Below are 20,709 nucleotides of genomic sequence, written 5' to 3'. Positions count from 1 at the left end.
ATATACGGTTGTTTTTATCTTATTTAGGTTAATCGAATACTGAACCTCGGGGTGTGAAAAAAACTTACCCGTCACCACGCGGATAACATTTAAAATATAAAATCCGCTTGGTGGTCGGTAAATTATTACCAAGGACGCCGCTGCCCAGCTGTTTGCAAACGTTTTTGTTTTCAGATTACATTTACGAATTTTCAAAACCTTAAAGCTCTTTTAGAACGTTTCTATTTCTCCGCCAGTAATATTTAACATTGTTTAGCTTACACATATGGATAATTTAATCTTTGGTAGCAGTTTTGTGGTGGAATAAAAAATAAAAGGAAATAATTATCAAAATACGATTAAGGTTTTGTTTGTACTAATACCGACCGCGTCTTTTATGCGGTGTGTTTTTACAATTGATCGTTATTTTACGCCAGTTAAACATAAATGTAGTAACATCACAGCCTGGATATATACTTTAAACTTGTTCTTATAGAGAATCTGCATGTATTAAATTTGAAATAAAACAGTCACCTCAAATGTTAAACTAAAACATGACCAACTTTTTAAGTTCAGATGAAGCAATCAACTTGAATGAGATCATCAAATTATTGTCAGAAAAATCTAAACAGGTATGCTGTGGTTTTGGTGGAATAGTTGCCATAAATGAATTTTATAAAAGAATAGAGCTTTTGATAAATCAAAACACGGAACGACCTTTGTGTCAGCTAAATTACACTTTAATGGTAAAAAACTATAACTTGCCATGTAGTAAGATGGTTTTGTGTTTGTGTTTAATTTCATCATATACTCAAGCTTAAAATTAATTTTAAGTTAAATTAAATAACAAATTGAAGTAAAAATGTTAAAATCTGTTTTAAACACAGAACGATCGCATCCAACTTGAAACTCGATGCAAACGGTAAGTTTGTTAACGTATTGTTTCAAAAGTTGCCTAATGTGTATAATGTGTTGTATTGTAATGTTATTACTGGCTAAAACACATTTTATATACATGATATAACCAAATACCACCATTTTCACAGTGCTACTGCAATTTCTTTGTATTTCCAAGCAGAAAGTAGTTTAAATACAGCTATATCTTATAGATAAACTACTATCTTTATTAATTTAAGATGAATATTGACAAATTACCACCAATTAATAAAGACCATGTTCTAGCTAATACCTATATATCTGGTTGTTTTAATTATAAACACTGTAGTTAAATCAATTACATGGTCTTATATTATTTTAGTTCTTGTCAGCCAACTAAAAACACAAATAAAATATTTATATAATTTATGTTCTCAAAACTTATATACATATATAAATAATTTATGGTTAAAAGGCTTATAAAGTTTACATGTAGCTTTGTGTTATGTTACAGATTATGTGAGCTCCTTGAGTGGTTTAGTGAACATTTTAAACATGACCGAAAGTTCAGTCTTCATGCTCATAAAGAATTATTCAAGAAACTATTCTCTGTTATTGTGAAACAAAAAGTCCCTGTTATGTAAGTGGATAACCCTATATTAACTACCTATTTTTTCATTTAATATAAACTGTTTACCAAAAAATGGTCAAGAGTGCGTACTTTTATATTAGTCTCTAAGACAGTTATAATTAGTGGGTTTGAAATTTTTTTTACTGTTGTCTAATTTTGCAACCACGTCTTATTTTTGTGCCTGATGGCCAAAAATGAAACTGCAAATTATACAATAGGTCTAATTACTTTTATTGTTTTACCCAACAGTAATTACTTTATATATATATATATATATATATATATATACATACACATACATATACATATACATGTATATATATATATTTTAACTCTTAAATCCAATTCTTATTGAGTAACACCATATACACCCAAGTAACCATATTTTAATTTTTTCTCCCAGTTCTAGCAATGAAGAAATTAAGCTGAACATAGTAATTTGTCTTCGAATGTTGATGAGAGATCCTTACTTTCAACAAGCTTTTATTAGAAGTGATGGGATCACATATTTTAGTGATATGTTTCATGTGAAAGCAAAGAACTACCTTGTATGTGCAGAGGAAACCTGCGTTGTGGATCTAACTGCTCATCTTGCATGTGAGTGTTTTATTATAAAATATGTATGTTATATTATTTTACCTGTTTTACATGTGTTATTTGGTATTCTGTTTTTTTTTAACATATGTAACATTTTTTAAATGAGTTATTTTTACTATTTTTTTTAAATGATGTTAATTCTGATTACACTCTTCTGGCATTTTATTTTTTGAGAACTGATGCTTTAATTTCCTATTTATTCATGTAATCTCTATCATCGTTACTTTAACCCAAAGCCCCCACATTTATAAAATGGGTTATTACATTGGTATCATGTGTGTAAAGTGCATAAATTAAGTGATGATATGTTGTATGATAGTGCTTGGTTTTATGGTTTATTTGATTTCCATAAAATTTATTTTATGACAAGTCTACAAAAAAGGTCTTACTGTGTTCTTGTATATATTTGTAAAATTAGTGATTTTAAGGAAACCTTAACACAATAGAATAGTTTTATTGGTCCATTAACACACACTTTTTAAAAGTTACATACGTGGTAACTCAAAAGCTGGCAAGAGGTGTATGAAACAGAACACCCGTGTTATAGCGACTGTTGTATCCTAGCCACATGAGGATAAAACAAGTTAAATTTTTTTAATCATCTTACAAAGGATATAAAAAGCCAAGTTTTTAGTTTCCTAGCCATGGTGACTACAGATGGTAGCAAGAATCCAAACTTGACTGTGGTGTAGAGTAGACAGAATACTTTACTATAATCAAGTACCCTTCATCAAGCATGTAAAAACAATGGCTGCCAGACCAAACCAACATTGAAACTATATTGTCTAATTCAAAATATGTTTCCTTTACAGCCATGTTCTACAAATTGTCAAACCACCCAAAGAACCATGATATTTTAATTGATATCTCGATCCATAAAACAATGCTGCATCTTCTTAAAGCTGGAGATGTCTTCATATTACATTGTGCTCTACATACATTAACAGCATTAGCTGAAAAGTAAGTGAACTACTCATTTACGATTTATGTAAATCTTGATTTTGTTTCTGGCTAAACAGCACTATATCAGCTTATGCGAATCTTTGGCTAAGCTATTAAGGGAAGATCTATTACCATTAAAACTGTTGCTCAACTTAAAAAAATGTCTAATATATGAATGATGAGGTCTAGGGAGGGTTTTGTTGCAAATTGACTCTAAGTAATTGTTGGTCTCACAATTTAATGATACTGGTCCAACCAAGCCTATACACAAACCGTATAAACAAGCAAATACTGTTAATTTAGCTTTAATTTAACTTTTGTATTAACTGTATTTAAAAAAACTTACATTAATCTTAATATACTTATTAGTTATTAGTTATTACTAATATATCATTTAAACAAGATTTAATTTTACCAGAAATTTTCAGTTAAAGATTTTTCTCACATTTATGTTTATCCCTAAGATCTCCTGCTGAGGCTAACAATGTAGTTTATGGCTGGTTAAGCACAAGTACCTACTTATTACCCTAAGTCCTTTAACTTTTGCCTCCACTAGGCTTATGTCAGGTCGGATATTGATTTTAGTAAAGTCACTTTATTCGGGTCTTGTATAGAACTAAATGCAGAATGTGATGGTTCTAAAAAATAACAACCAATTATTTATGTACTCTGCTATAACAGAAAATATAGGTTTTGCAAAAATAACAAACACACCAAAAAACAGTGGCCACCATTTAAAGATATTCAAAACCCTTTCTCAATTAATAAAATTTGTTTTAACATGGTAAAAAAAGGATTTAATTATCCCTTTATAGCAATCAGATTGTACTGTAAACCGAAAATTGCAATATAGTTCTGTGGGGTAAAATAGAACATTTTTGCACACAATATTTAAATATCCTGATTGTGTTTTAAACAATTAACAACAGTAGTCTTATTTTTTTTCTTTTCTTTTTTTAAATTTTTTTTAAACCCATTTTTTCTTTTAAAAACAATTCTTATAACACATTAATTTAAAAATATCATTATGATGTCATAACAGACAGACGTTGCGAACCCTGATCGGGGATCTACACTCGGTGGAGCAAGTGATCCAAATAATTCAAGAATTCGACGATTATTCGAAATGTTGCGGCGCTGATTTGTTGAGGACACTTTCTTCTGATGCAGAAATCCAGCAGCAGGTAGTTACTTTTATTTACAATGAGATGAATGTTATTTGACATCCTGTTTACTTGAAGTAACCGTTACTTTATAGTAGTCTAGTCAAAGTGAATTAAATTTTAAAGATTTAAAAACAATTAAGATTTTAAAAAAATTACGTAAATTTATTTTTCATTACCAACTTACTAGTAATTATAAATAACACCCTTGATCCTAGATAACGGGTAACCAGTGGTTGAAAATGGAAATGACCATTACTTTATATCAGTCGTAGTAAGTTTAATTGAAATAACCTTAAAATGTCAAATTTCAGGCAACTTCTAACGGAATTTTATTTTTTAACACCAATTTCTACCACGACCTTTATAAATAGTTTAACATACTGTGTTATTAAATTAGTGAAAAATATAAAAAAAAAACGGAAAGTACAACATTCAAATTTATCAAATAAGTAAAAAGCTAGAAACAACATTAATCGAACTAACATTTTATGTTAGATGATGATATACGATGCCCTTCCCGTTCTTTTAAGCGTTTTAAACGATTGTGAGCAGTGTGACCTCTTGTGGCACGTTGTGTGGATCCTTGTACAGCTCTGTAGCGACGTCGAGTGGGCGAACGAGATACGCTTGTTGGGGGGAGTCCCTGTTTTGCTCAACCTTCTCAACTCGTAAGTTTTAGAAAAGCAAAGTTTTTTTTACTACTTTATATCTTTAGCAAAAAAAATAGTTATGACAAAAGAAAGCAGGACAATTTTTCTCAACTCCCAAGTTTCTTATAAAAAATTTTTAACTTATTATTATTTTCTTCCTTAAAATTTAAACCCACCAAACATTGGGAAGTTATAGTTGTTCATCCAGCATGACCACAGGTGTAAAACATAACCCAAACTATATTTACTCCCATTTACTAGGAATCGAACTTTAAACTGCGGGAGGTTCAAATTATCAAGTGGTTATGTTCGACACACACGAGCTGCTGTGACTCCTCTTACTTCCAATAAAGATGAACTAACCGAGTCCAAAATCAGGGTGAGGAATTTTATCTGCAATGCTGTAATGGTCGCATAGCTATAGCTAGGCTGAATAAAACCTCCACCTCAAACAACAGGTGTAATAACATTACAGGTGCCTGCGGTAACAGACCATATCTGGCCTAAATCCTAGGTCTCTGACAAGGACATCACTAACCAAGAATAGAATGGGTACCTGGGGTTACATGTCACCCTAACTTTTGAGGCATTGGTGATACGATATATTTTAGTACCCCATTATAACCTTAAACAGTTTTACTTAGCTGTTAGGTGTATATATAAATAAGCAGAGTCGAGTATATTAGAATATTCAATGTCTTATTATGTGAGTATTCACCACTTTTTCCATCCAGCTATACTCTGCATGTTGCGCTGCACTAACAGAGTTAGCATTAGATGACAGATGCACACAAACCATCGTACAAAGCAATGGCTTGTACATCATTGCCAAGTTTATCCTGCCCAGGAATCTACCAGAAAAGTAACTAATTTTTCTCTAGTCATCTTTTTATATCAATGTGTTTTGATTAATAAATGCAACTCGTTATTATTTTACTTTATGTTGGGTTTAAATGTTATTTTTAAAATGATTTGTATGTATCTTTTAGTATAAATTTATGAATATATTTTATTTATATTGTTTCCTAATATTATCTTTTTTATTCTGATTTTAAATTTATAAAAAATATTCTTATATATGACTAACATTTCAATAATATTATTCTTCTCTACATACCAACTACACCCTGTAACTTTTTCTTTGAAATAACTAATACATTTTTTCCCAAAAGGAGCAGCAACAGTGGAATTCTTCTGCAACAAAACGCGTTTCGTGCTTTAAGATTTCTATTTTCCATGGAACGAAATCGAAAAATGTTTAAACGACTATTTCCTCCAGACATGTTTCAGGTATAAAATTTTTGCTGTTTAGAAATCACAGTTGCAACCTAAGGCATTCGATGGTCAAATAGATAATATACATATAGTAGGGGGTAAGATGAGACACTTTTAGCAAATAACATCAACATATCTAGATCGTGTTTTAAATATTTAACAACCCAGTGGGACAGGAAAATGAAATAAAAAGTGTCCCATGTTCCCCCACTCTACTATATCCCAGTTTTACATTGGTTATTTAAAGAATGGCAGTTGCAAATCAACTCTGGTGTAAACACTTTACTTAAAAGCTTTTTCTTGAGAGTTTTAGTTAAATTTTTGCTATTATTGTAGGCATGTTATTGCCAACCAATTTAATTTTTTTAGACCAATAAAAAAAGCCAATATACATATCCTAATTATAAAATGGGGGTTGGATAACCAGTTACAAAATAATTACAAAAATAACAAAGAAAAAAAAGAAAAACAGTTAAAAATAAAACTAATACTCTGGCCAATTTTATTTTAACCATTTTGTTAAATATAACTACAAAGATCGTTTTAATCTAGTTTGTTATTTTGGCGCAAAAGTTGTTGTGTTATAACATTTCTATGTTACAGAGTTTTATAGACATTGGTCACTATGTCCGAGAGTCTGAGGAATATAAACCACTGGTTGAGCAACTTAACTCTATGGAGGTGTGTGCTAATAATCACATTTATTACATCATAATGCATTTGTTATTATTCCATTTCATCTAATGACAAAAGCTTTATTCGAATATGCAAAATTTTTGGAAGCAATGTGCTCAAAATTCCATTTATTACATTATTCCTATTCATCTAATGACAATAAATTTTATTCGAATATGGAAAGTGAGTAAGTTTTTGGAAGAAATGTGCTTAGAGTTCCATTTATTTCATCATAATGCTCAGTTTTCCATTTAATGACAATCCAATAACACTGCACAAGACTTTCCAAAGTGTGAAAATAATTGGAAGGCGTTTGCTAATATTGCCCATGATGCATTTATCATGATGTATCTCATGTATGTACAACATTCCAAGAGACTGTTCAAACAATTAATTGTGTACATAAGCCTTCCTAAACTAGAGAAGGGTGTGTAAGATTTGTAATGGAATGTGAGTGATGACAAAGTGTGAGCTACGACTTTGATTTACTGAGATAAACAGTAAATTGCGGTTTTATGTATTGACAAGGGATTGTTTTGGCAAGGACAATAGTTAAAAAGTTCTATTTTAGATTTAATAATATTTCTTAGTTTTAATATTTCTATGTTAAACTTAATAATATTATATTTATTATTATTATTTCTGTGTTGAATTTACTACTGTTTTCTTTTAATAATAATACTTCTATGGTAAATTTTAAAATATTTATTTAATTCATTTTTCTTTGTTTAATTTATTAATATATCTTTTAATAATGATTTTATGTTAAGTTTGGTAGTATATATTTTAGTAATAGTTCTATGTCCCGTTTATTAATATTTCTATGTTTTAATAACCCTAGGAACAAGGACTAGACGATGTGCGCTCAGGCGTGGAGGAACTGAATCAAAACAAAACTCCCAAGCGTAGAATACGAGAATATGATATCTATGATATTCTTGGTTCAGGGGCTTTTGGTTCTGTATACAGAGTACGTAGGGCAATATTTTAAATGAAGTATTTCTGTTTTGTTCCTTATATAAAGATTTTTGTTATATTAACTGTTTGCTGGATGTGTATGAAGTGTTTTTGTATAGAAGGTAGTTAAAGCCTTTAAGTAGAATGGTGTACTAGACCACATTTAGTAAAATGTCTCACAGAATACAATTTATTGGAATGGTTATTAAACAGTGCACCAGGACACAGTCAGTAAAAAACCTTATAGTGTAAAATTTGTTGGATCTTTTTGTTTGTTACAAAGTGCTTGTTCCTCAATGGAAATTAAATTAACATTTCTTTCCAATATTCTGTTACTTCTGCTACCAAACATAATGTAAATAATTGTTATTTCTTACCAGGTTCGCAAAGGGTCCAACCAAACCACTCTCGCTTTGAAAGAAGTTCGAATGGTAACTGGGGGAGGGAAAAAAGGGAAAGAACGGCAAAAGAGAGAAATTGATGAGATTGTTAGGGAGTTAAGTATAATACGGGAACAGCTGCGTCATCCAAATGTTGTTCGATATTATTCAACTTTTCAAGAAAGTAAGTTCGTTTTGGAATGTTTTATTGATTTATTAACGTATAGAGCATGAGGTGTATGTATACACCTTGTGTCTGGTGTATAAGAAGACGAATTTGTTTTATCTTGACAATATGCATGATGTGTATGAATACACCATTTGTGCCTGGTGTGTAAGAAGACATCCATGTTATAACTGGACACAGTCGCACAACACCCTGTTTATTGTTTACAGATGACAAACTGTACATTGAGATGGAATTAATAGAAGGAGCTTCACTACAAGATTATTTTAATTCATTGAAGGAAAAGAAAGAACCAGGAATGGGAGAAATTAGGTTGTGGAGAGTCTTTATTCAGGTTTGTTTAATACATGATATTTTAACAATAATTATTTTGCATTTACTGTTTTAATAAGATCAAGAACTTTAAACCTGGTTAAATTGGTGTATATATATATATCCTAATATATGTTAATACTGAATCAATTGATAAAGAGCAGTCAATATAATGTCTATGGTGGACACTAATAGGTTGTCCAGATTGTCGGCAAAACAGTAAAGAGCAAAGATAAACAATGACCTTTCAATGGCTCATCTGGTATGAAAAATGAGGTATTTTTGACGTTTTATCTGTCATTTGGAAAGAAAATACACTGCGTTTTTTTAGCAGATGATCCATTAAAAGATTACCTACACTATGCCTGGTAGCAGAAGTAACAAAATAAAAAGTGTGTCTATTAAACTTGGTAAGACAAATAAAGTAACAGAATATAAAATGACGTTCACCTTATTATCCACAGATGTGTCTTGCCTTGCGTTATCTTCACTGTGACAAGCGTATTGTGCATAGAGACCTCAGCCCTAACAACGTGATGTTGGGTGAAAATGATAAAGTTACTATAAGTAAGTTGTTATTTATATTTGTAGAAACTTTATATATAATATATCCTCAATTTATGTATATCAGAATGACTGTTGTTTTGCAGAATATTTTATATTTTAATGTTTTATTTCCTTTCTTGTCCTTGTTATACATGTTATATTTTTTGTTATATATTTTTGCTTTTGTTACACACCAAGAAAATCATTTGTGTTGTTTCATGCCATCTAATGAAACTGCATACATACAGTAAGCCTTGTTAGAATAAAGCAAGTTCCATTCATTCACACATCCATAGAGTGTTTTATTGCTTGTCAGTATTCTGCCTAATATGTTCTTTCATGCCATTTATGCGCTCTTGAAAACTTATATTTTAATTTTAGCTGATTTTGGACTCGCCAAGCAAAAACCAGATTCATCAAAAATGATGTCAGTTGTTGGAACTATTCTTTATTCTTGTCCAGAAATTATTAAAAATGAACCTTATAATGAAAAGGCAGATATATGGGCATTGGGTGGGTGGAAATATTAATTTGTAGGAATAGATAGCAATTATTATGGGTGTAGTATAGCAGGTTAAATGCATTGAAATGCTTTTAACTTGTATGAAGCCCCCATGCATGGTGTAAAACATGAAATCTATGTTTTATCATGCTTTGAAAGAGTACATAGGTGATGATGCTATTTTTATAAAGTGTGTAAGATTGGGAAACATTGCAGTCTTTTTTATAATTGGTCAACACTGCAGTATTTTTCAATAATTGGTCAACACTGCAGTATTTTTTTAACAATTGGTCAAAATTCCAGGTTGTATTTTATACCAAATGGCAACCCTTGACCCACCTTTCCTCACAAGTAACATGTTGTCACTTGCCAAGAATATATGCGATGGTGAATTTCCTCCAATACCTGATGATGGAACATACACAAAGCTTGTCAATAAAACTGTTTCATGGTGAGTACTTACTCTATATTTTTTCTATATTCTATGTGGGTGAGGTCCAGCAGCATGGCCTGCCATGGGTCCTAGGATTTAGGCCACAATGGACCCATTACCCCCAAATTTTCTCTATATACATTTCTCTACACATTTTTTCTCTATAGTTTTCTGTTTTTTTTTTCTATATATTTTTTCTTTGTAAACTAAGACTCTGTATATTTTCAGCTGTTTAACAGTCGAACCGAGTGAGCGCCCAGATATCATTGGTGTTTGTGGCGTAATATCCGGGCCACTCATGCGTTACACGGACCATATCACTCATCTCCACATGGTGGCAGAAAAAAGGGTGGAAAAGGAGCGAAGACGAACGCAGCGACATTTCTATGAAGCTCGTCGTAACAGACAAGATTATCAGACATTGTTTCAAGCTTCGCAGGTTTTTGCAGCATAATGTATAATAAAGACCAGTGCCTCTTAATCTTGTTGCGACATAAATACTAAAATAAAGTAAGAATGGAGCTGCGGCAACTAAAGTACATCTTCATGTTTCCTACAATCAAAATGATTCAACTTTTAATAACAACTGGTTAAAAAGGTTTCTAAACTACTACCTGGTAACCCAACCTATTTGAACCGGACTAACTTGCCTCTAAATCCCAGGTCCCATTGTGTGCCTTAACTTAAGAAGTAACAGATATTTAGCTTGTATTGTGACATCATAGTATAACTATAAAGCCTATGACATCGATGATAAATTTATTTTTTTTTAACAAGGGATCTTATGAAAGAGCGAGTCGTAATTTTGATGGCTCGAATGGTAGTGTGACATCACAATCATCAGATATTCCGACCACGATGCGGTCAAATTCTGATGAAACAGAGGTTTTCGATGCCGACAATGGTATTATGACATCATAATTGTAGAATTTTGAATCAAAATGGAATGTAGATATTTAAGGATTTTTAAGATAAGATTTCAAGATTTTTAATGATTTCTTCAACATAATTTTTATATTTAAAGATAAAATGAATCTGGTAACTTAAAAATTAAACACCAGATTTGCATGTTATTTATAAACTTGCTTGTTTACAAATATGATAAAACTCTTCTAGCATTTTATTCTCTTAAACTAACATTTTGTAAATAAACAAAAAATCTTACAAAAACAGGTTTGTATGTGACAACACTAACTTATACTAAGCTGTTAATTTGACATTCTTACTGTATAAATTCGAATACAAAAACATGTTAGCAAAATAAAAATTTCCAATTAAAATCCCAGCAACTGAAGACAAAGGAATTGAAATAAAAGTTGATTCTTCCATGGCAAGAAACTTTGTCAACGGCCATGATAAAGGTAACAAGTCAAATGATTTGTTTTCATTACTTAATAATGTGGTTGTCCTTCACCATGGCTTAGTGTTTGATTGCTTGCATTGTTAACAAAGGATACTAAGTTTGATGCTTGATACTGATAGTATGAGGCATATGTGCCTTTGGGCAAGACATTTATTGGACATTTCTTTAACCCAGTGGTCAACAAATAGGTTATAACAGTCCGGGTAAACTCAGTGCTTAACAAATAGATTATAACAATCTGAGTAATGGGCCTACCCTGGCCCAAACCTAAGGTCCCATGATGTGCAATGACACTAGGCATATATTTAATTTATTTATGTTAAAAACAATGTATATTATAAAGTAACCAACTTATATTTACCCCGCAGTCGAGACCCCCCTCCGCAAACCCACCCGCCCCGTTTCAGCAGGAACGAAACAACCCCACCCACCAAGCCCCGATTTAAGAGGGGAAGTACCTCGTCGAGCGCTAAGCTTCGATTTATCAGGTTATTGTGATGTTATAATGTATTTTTATAATGCAAATATACCCTACATCACGAAAGGTCAATATACCAATGTCATAAAGGGTCATAATGTTTTTTATGATGTAAAACTTATTATAAGAATGTAAGTATAGTTATGGAACAAAGGGAAGTGTATATTCAATCCTTATGCCCATTGTTATAAAACAATGCACTGCATTGTTATGTAACAATCAACTTTACCTACAGCTCGGAGCAATTCTAACGAACTGAGAGCTCCACCAAGTGGTAGAAGCTTGATGAATTCTAGAGGTAGACCAGGTAAGACAAACGGGCCGATAATGTTTATTATGATGTCAAATAAATTTTCCATTTAAAGGTCGTAGGATTTAAATCAGGTTTGCCCATTATCACATCCCAGACTACTCATATTGTTATATGTATATAGACAAACCATTAGTGACCGCTGAGTTGGAGCAATGTTCGGAAACTTATTAACCCATCAGTATCTTTAACATTGGGAACAGAATAAATGCTATAAAAGTTTTATCATATGTGTAAACAGCCAAGTTTATAAATAACATGTAGATCTCGTAACATTTATTTCATTTAATTAATAAATTTCAATTTTAATTTTATTCACTGATTATTTATTGCCCCATAGCATCCTCGTGTGGCGGTACATCACGTATGTTGAGTATTTCTCCGAGCAAGTTACGACAAATCAACGATCCAGTTCAACAGACGTTGATCCAACTTCATAAAATTATTTATATTGACCAGGTAAGTGTTATGGTTATCTAATGAAGTATTCCGCAAATAAAAATATTACTTTAGTGACTCATCTGGTATAAAAAAACAAATTTCTTGTCGAATGGCAGACGAAATGTCGGAATACACTATGTTTTTTTATACCAGATAAGCCATTAAAAAATTATTTAAATCATGTCTGCTAACAGAAGTAACAGGAATTATTAATGTTGCCTCTTTACCCGTAGGTATGAGCCGTTTTTATAAACCACCAGTCATGGCACCTTGTACCTTTTAACTGTAACATTAAATTAAAATTGTTTTTTTAGTTTGCTCAGAAAAACATGTTAGCCTATGAAACAGTTTGTCTTTTGAATTTGTCCCTCACATGAAGACCTCAGTTGAACCCATAATTTGTACGAATATGGTAGTTGTAGTGATACGTGTGTGTAGTTTTACTGTAAAATTTAAATCAAACTCAATACTCAAAATATTTTAGCTTCCACCCACAAGTGAAGTTAATTTTCGAAGACGGATAATTTCTCGTTACAAAAGATCATTGTTCTCACCCAACAGTCCTTCTGCCGGCTTGAAAAATGAACTAAAGAAGGTTTTTATGTGTTTTGTTTGTTTTAATGATTCTATTCTATGTGGGTGAGGTTCTAAGAAATCACGCCGTACAGCCAAGTAGGTTTTTGATATATCTTGATATATTTCTCCAACTATGGAAAAATATACAAGCTAGTTTCTAGTTATTTACACTAAGCCTGGACATGAAATGGTAAAAAGGGAACTAAGAAAACAAAATTAAAATAATTAAAAAAACAACTCAAAAACGAAAATAAATAAAGGCTAGCCTCAGTGCCTAAAACATCTAACTGTGATTTCTAAACCTTAATCCCCAGTTATTATGCGGCTCACATGAAACAATTGACGTTGGGTTCCTTGAAGCGACGTCATTGGCTCAACGTGCAACCGCTGAAGCGGAAACTCGTGAGTTGCTAGGCGACCAATCAACCACGACGGTGACGGCGGAACCTTCCAGTTTGTATGAGGGTGGGATAACTTACGGACAAATGCAGGTAACATAGATATCTTGTAAAATATAACTGCTAGTGTGTACGTTAGTGCAACATAGATATCTTGTACATTATAAACTTCCTACTACTATGTATCTTAGTGTAATATAGATATCCTATGTGAATATAAACATCCATTTATGCAGTGTATGTAAGTCAGCATTACATAGATATCTTGTAAAATATAAATTCTTAGTGTGTATGTAATTTAGTGTGAGATAAAATTAAAAATTTTTAAATATCATATTATAATATACAGTTAGTTAGCGTAACATAGATATCTTGTAAAATATAAACAAATCATATTATACAGTATTTTAGTAAGTGTAATATAGAAAAAAACATAGTAAAACAAATGGATATTACATAAATTGGACTTGGTTATTTTATACCATGTCTATTTTTATTATACAATGTTTGATGTACAAATTAACGCTATGTATTGTTGCATTGTAAGTTTTGTTGGGAAAGAAATTACTGAGTTACTGGAACTGTTTTTTTTATTCAAACTAAATCGCTGATATTATTTATAACTGCACATGCGGCATAAAACACTTAAAGTGATCAAGCTTTATACAGTTCGTTCATTCGTGATGTTTATAGATTAATTAAGAGAGGAAGGACAGTTTAATACGGGTATACTCAACTCGGTTAAAATATTTTTTTCAAAAAGACTTTAGTATTATTCAGTTATTTATAGTACAGAGCAAGAGAGTCTATAGCTAAGTCACACTGTTTGCATGAACGATGTACATCGGCGGCTTGAATGTTGGGATAATGGGCAAAATTTAGCCTAAATCCCAGGTTCTCGACAAGAACCTCACCCATATAGAGTAAAATCTAACATAATATGTATTCCATACACCAATGATCCCTGTGTATTACTCGAATCATATTCCTTGCAGGGTATTATTGAACGTGTGCTTAAAGAAAGTGGTTATTATGACATCACAAACAGAGACAATAGATTGCTTTGTAAAAATATTTAAAATCAACTTTGATCTGGACTTTGATCAAACTGGTGAGATCTTTTGGAGTTTGTGTGACCTTTTTTTAATCAATAATCAATATTTGCTTGCTGGCCGCTATGTTTTTCTATTTGCACTCATTGTGCTGTAACAATCAGCTTTGTTCCATCAGTATTGCTTGCTGCTTTTAAACCAAACAATGACGTTAATTCCACCATAATTTATTTCAAGTTTCACTGTGTTTTATTTTATTTCTCGATTTAAATTTCTATTGAAAAGTTTTTGTTTGTGAAGTTTTACTTTTACTATATGTTGCAATCAAAATAAAACTTGTAAAAAAAATGTTATATTATATTTTATATTTACAGTTACAATACTGCAGTAATAGGCTAAATTGTACCTACATCCAATGTATAATGGCAATAAGACCTCACTAATAGAAATTGGAATGGACATTCTATTATATAAGGGGTGAGGTGCTACAGCATGTCACTTGGGGATAAGGTCTATTACACTTAATTTAAATTGACAACAGTACAACAAGTACACAATGTAGAATAAATTAATATTGGGTGCAATGCTTTAATTATGACTATTTCCCCCTTACTAACTATTATGGTGGAACTTTTAGGTAAGATTTTTAAGTCTTTACATTGGTTGTTTTAGGTCTACAAAAATTTAGAAAACAATTTACACAAGAATGTTAAATACGTATGATATGGTTGCTACATAGTACGTATACATCAAACCAAACAGTTGAGGTGTTATACTTGGTTTTAAGGATAGCTTTTGAAACTTTATTGAAAAAACAGAGAAAGATCTTAAAAGTTTTTTAACAGGTTTTTGAAAATAAATTGAGGTTATAATGAATTTTTTTGTGGATTATGTTTATCATTACTTCTGGGATATAGGTATTAAATTGAAGTAACTATAATGTTAATCAGTATTTTTATAAAACATGCATAACGTCTAAACAAAAAATCAAAATTTTGAAGTAAATAAATAAACTGGTGGCTCGTTTAAGTATAAAATTGCCTAGGGTAATATATATACAAGTTTATTAAACAGTTAAGAAACTTTGTAATAGCAGAGAATAAAGTAACATGCGGTGTATAACATTCATTCGCAGGCAGCTAAAGAGTGGACATTCAATAAATATTATAACTTAACTACCTAAATATCTTTTTGAAATGTTGTTTTATTTTTATATTTTGAAACATATCCACAGTTTAATCTATTAGGATCAATCAGTTTAACAGATCTTGAATGTTTTAACTTTGCTTGAGTTGTTTCTTTTTTAAATACGATTGAATGTAGAAGTTAAGGAACAGCATTATCAGTGAAATCATGTAGAACATAACAAGTAGATTCAACCAATCGGGGAAATCACAATCTGCCCATAAGTTGTAGGAACAGTGAACAAAAATTGCCACAAATTGGGTCTGAAATAAATATACGTTATATGTGTTATTGGAGCGTAATTTAAACAAATGGTTAAAACCTTTTTAAATTGCGTAGTGGGGCAATGGTAGTCTCTCGTTAAAATGGGTGTCCTGTTTCATAAACCCCATGCCCGCTTACGAGTTACCACATGTGAAACCCCATGGTTTTTGCAAAATGTAAAGTCAATAATAATATCTCATAACCATTTGTTGGCTTTGATTGTTGCAGAAAACTTTGGTTTACATATATATATATATATATTTCTCTTTGCTTTGTGCAACTGACTACTAAAAATAGACAACTGCACTCTGCATACCTAATATAAATATTTTTGTTTTACTCACCAGTTGAAACATTGTCAAATATTTTTTCCACCATAAATATTTCTGCACCTGTGGTCCAAAGCATGTAAGACCATAATAAGTATACATGATAACGTGCACAAAGGAGTTTAACATTCCTACAAAGAAACCTGTGACAAAAATATCAATTAATATACATTGTTTGCAATCATAATATAAGTTTAAATAACTCTTCAATCATAATAACATAGATCTGTGCTCTTCAACCGGTGTGAACAGTGCACCCCAGGGTACCCCAAAATGGGGTACACCAGTGCAAAAGGGTGTACAGGGTGCATCACAAACTTCCAAAATTTCAGTAATATTGTTTAATTTTGAACATTTTTAACAAATTTAGCCACTTTCCTACAGTTTTTTTTATATGAATCTATATCTTGCATCACTGAGAATTGCAAAACGTCATTAGTTGTATGTGAAAGCAATCAGGGGTGCATGAGTTCGGCGCAACAACTTTAGGGGTTCACCAACTCAAAAAAGTTTGAAGAGCACTGACATAGAATATTTTAATTAAAAAAAGAGGCAAGAATTAAAAAGTCATAAACAAGCACTAGATGGGATAAGACACCCATGTTTAGAGAACTGTCAATGCCCTGCCACAAGCGTTTAAATACATGACATTTATTTTTCACGCACTTGACATAATATAATTTTTGTTTATCTCTTCGAAAAAACGATATCAAAGATTATGGTATTTAGAGAACGAAGAGAAGCAAAACAACAGTTGTTAAAACACCTAAGAATAAAAAGTGTGGAAATGGGTATCAATTAAACCACCAAATCACTGAATGAATACTCTAAACTTACTTTGTCCGCCTGCCACATACTTAACCCCCAGCCACCAATTAACGAGCATTGTACTGTGGTGGTACACATGAAGAAACGACACTTGGTTGAATTTCTTCCTTAAAATAAAGAATACAGTGTCCAGTATTTCGATGTACTTAGAAATGAAGTACCACCATGACACTCGCGCTATCTGAGGGAAATATAGAAAAGGAATTCAAAAGATTGTTAAAGGATAAACTTTAAAAGGTAAATTTAAACATAGATATGCTTTTTAGATGCACAAAACTTTTGGTCAGTTTTGTTACAAACATTACAGCGCATTTGTATAATATATTTGCCCTACATTACTGAATATAGTCAGTAATCCTACACTAAATATAGTTTTTAACTGAAACATTTGAAATGACAAACGTTTACATTTAAGATAACCTAATAGCTAGTATTCATATTATACATTAAAAGTTTAAATTAATGCTTTGTTTCAACCAATTTTGACTTTTAGGTTCATGGCTTCAATATTTGCTAAAAATATTCTTTGGCACTTTTTGCTGTAAGACCCCTACATATAAAATAAGTTACACTGAATATAAAAAAAATCAAATAAAACCATAAGTTTATTCTTAACTTACTCTCATAGGAAGTTCATCATATGAATAATCAACAGGTTGACAAAATAAACTGTATCCGGATAAATAACTCGACATGAAAAACTGAAACGAATCAAAGTAGGTAAATATATTTATGAATGGTTGAAAATTTAGTAGGTAAGTAGTAGTAGGTAAATATATTTATGAATGATTAAAAAATTTAGTAGGTAAGTAGTAGTAGGTAAATATGTTTATAAACAATGGAAGCATTTAACAACATTAAATTAAAGTACATTGTACAAATTTTGTTGAGGTAATTTTTCAAAATAACATATTTTTTAATGTACAACATATGAACAGCAGTTTATTTTAGGTGACATAAGTTTTTAAGTCTGTAACTTTATGCGAGTGTATTAATCATGTGTCAGGCTACTGTGTTAAAGGAAGTGCTTTATACTTTAAAATAGGCTATACACATACTGAATCACATACAACTGTACAACTGTATTTATTATATAGCATTTTGATATGTAAAATACAAGTAGTAATCATTTAATAGTTTATTTTGCATTAAATAAGCAAAACAATCCACCTCATATGACATATATGCTGAGAGAATAACAAGTGCGAAGTTATAGATGATCAAAACTCCTTTAAGTTGAAAAGGAGGTCTATCCTTCATCATTGATCTCCCATTGATGGAAAATATGATGTACCAAACTAGTATTGCTAGTGGAGGCCATGGACTGTGAACAAGGAACCAATCTTTTGTACGAACATCTGAAAATTAAGAGATGATTTTGATTGGTGATAAATTTATAGGTGAGTGGGATTGACTTGATATTTTATAGTTCTAAATAGGTTTTGAGATGTCAATTTTACGTTTTTTGAATTGTTACTGTTATGACATAGTTTAGTTAGCTGAATTTAATCTGCAATTTAAACTTGGAAGTTTAAATTTTGTGCAAAAGTATCTAAAATGTCTTGTTCAAAGACTGTCAAAAGATAGCGTTCTACAAGACTAATTCTATACCCTTACCCGCTCGTTCTTCGATACTCCAGTTGTAGAATCTTTTCACATCTTGCAAGTCAAACATTTTCTAACTTTTCCTACAAACTAAAAGCAGAAAACAATTTTCACTCGTTTTATAAATCGCACACAAACTGGTGATTTCCCTGTGTTGAAAGACGTTGTAGACCAAACTGGAAATCGCTAGGTGAGCAGCCCTATAAAAAAGTTAATTCGCCAGCTATTTCGCTGCTTCTTTCGCCTTTTTACCGCGTCAAAAGATTTTTCCTATTCCAATTTAGTCGCCCTGACGAAATATATCGATTAGAAGAAATTGCTTAATCGAAAAGTGGAGCTATCTTTTTATATAAATAGGCTACATAGACCAACACTAACTGTACAACTATATCGCTTTGTGTACGTTCAATTTAATAACAATTATTTATTTGTCAGAACACGGCGTCTCACATGGCGTTTTCTCTAAAAGAAAAGAAAACACAATTAATTACGCCACAGCTAACTGATATGCTTAGGTAATTAAAACACGTATCAGCCTGTTTTATAAACACATCAAATTACAATAATTTGTCATTTACTAAATTAAAAAGCCGTTTATGCTTATGCTTTTTATTTTCCTATGATTGCACTTGCATATTTGTCGTCTGTTTCCAGCTATAGTAGTGTGGGGAAGATGAGACACCTTTTCATTCTATTTTTTGTCCCATTTCGTAATAAACAAAGAAAATGCAAAGAAGTATAACACCGTATCCTCACAGCTCCCACAGACCTTCGTTAGTTGTTTAAAACATGATCAAGATATTTGGATATTATTAGCTTAAGGTGCCTCACCTTTCCCCACCCTTCTATTCACATTAAAAACCACATATAATACTTTGAACCAAAGGCATGAGCCGTAATTTGTTAAAATTGATGATGTAAGCCGAATGCTGTTCGTTTGCGGTTTAGAATGACTTCTTACACAACATTATTGGGATATTGTCAACTCTCGTGCGTGCCCGCAATTAAGTCAACATAGTCGAACTGTTTTAAAAAAAGATTGTACGGTATGGCTATTGAACCCAGATTAAAGTTTAATAGTGTGGCAGCATTGTGAGTATAAAACTTCGCTTATCATAGAGACATGACAACGATCGTGTATATACGTGACCATTTAAAACAGCGTTCATGGCTTTATGCTGCCTCTAGTCTATTGTGATCTAGTGTTTCCTTCCTTTTACATTTAACGTAAATTATTCTAGTATATATATTTCAGTTAATGAATTTATTAATGAATTACTTAATGAATTACCTTTCTCTTACGACTGTCGTTGCATGTCGCTCAGGGATATAAATAAAGACATCCATTCAAGTAATGCCTGCATCTCAAGATCTAATTACAAAATAAATTTCCCTTTACTCTTGTATACTTTATACGTTCTGAATAGGAGCAGTTACCAAACGACCTATGGCGGAAATCCTAAATGATTCTTCCCAGTGTTTAAACCAATGCAGCCATTATTTAGAGTGGACAGCTGTCATAGTATAAGGTTATAGAAACTATGCTTAATGCTATTCAATAAAGCGATATAGGTACTTTACGTTTATGCTCGTGCTTTTCTGTATAAAGATAAGGTGCTGTAACAATCGTACCAGAATACTTCTTGAGTTTTCGACTAACGTTTTAGTTGTAGGCTACGTCTATATAATATATCGCATATGCGATTCCAACAGCGTAAGGAAAGTTTGTCTGGCTATAACTCGTATACGGTAACCGAGTCTAGGAATGGTTA

General features: G+C 31.6%; 2 protein-coding genes across 3 annotated transcripts; one reads left to right on the top strand and one right to left on the bottom strand.

Moving 5' to 3' along the window:
* Nucleotides 1-171: 171 nt before the first annotated feature.
* On the top strand, nucleotides 172-16,659 carry LOC149740621 (serine/threonine-protein kinase Nek10-like). 2 transcript variants are annotated; one of them, XM_089872792.1, is made up of 26 exons: nucleotides 173-611; nucleotides 867-901; nucleotides 1,370-1,495; nucleotides 1,890-2,083; nucleotides 2,896-3,043; nucleotides 4,068-4,209; nucleotides 4,687-4,859; nucleotides 5,103-5,220; nucleotides 5,576-5,703; nucleotides 6,014-6,131; nucleotides 6,720-6,797; nucleotides 7,633-7,761; nucleotides 8,129-8,312; nucleotides 8,525-8,649; nucleotides 9,092-9,194; nucleotides 9,555-9,686; nucleotides 9,979-10,126; nucleotides 10,337-10,547; nucleotides 10,886-11,012; nucleotides 11,395-11,469; nucleotides 11,840-11,959; nucleotides 12,185-12,256; nucleotides 12,600-12,718; nucleotides 13,185-13,295; nucleotides 13,591-13,767; nucleotides 14,670-16,659. In XM_089872792.1, the coding sequence occupies exons 1-26, from the start codon at nucleotides 534-536 to the stop codon at nucleotides 14,751-14,753; spliced, it is 3,255 nt and encodes a 1,084-aa protein (XP_089728918.1). In that variant the 5' UTR covers nucleotides 173-533; the 3' UTR covers nucleotides 14,754-16,659. The 2 variants fall into 2 exon arrangements, with proteins under 2 accessions (XP_089728919.1, XP_089728918.1); XM_089872793.1 differs by lacking the exon at nucleotides 9,555-9,686 and having other exon boundaries at nucleotides 172-611.
* LOC149740620 (very long chain fatty acid elongase 4-like) lies at nucleotides 15,687-19,119 on the bottom strand. The gene is made up of 6 exons (XM_089872812.1): nucleotides 18,950-19,119; nucleotides 18,503-18,690; nucleotides 17,953-18,033; nucleotides 17,342-17,513; nucleotides 16,520-16,647; nucleotides 15,687-16,174 (listed from the first exon to the last, which is right to left on the bottom strand). Exons 1-6 carry the CDS (start codon nucleotides 19,005-19,007, stop codon nucleotides 16,004-16,006), a joined length of 798 nt encoding a protein of 265 aa, XP_089728938.1. The 5' UTR covers nucleotides 19,008-19,119; the 3' UTR covers nucleotides 15,687-16,003.
* Between the last annotated feature and the right edge of the window lie 1,590 nt (nucleotides 19,120-20,709).

The sequence above is a fragment of the Ciona robusta genome, chromosome 2 (genome assembly GCF_009617815.1).
Source record: "Ciona robusta chromosome 2, ASM961781v2".
Taxonomy (NCBI): Eukaryota; Metazoa; Chordata; class Ascidiacea; order Phlebobranchia; family Cionidae; genus Ciona; species Ciona robusta.
This window is presented reverse-complemented; position numbering and strand designations above follow the sequence as displayed.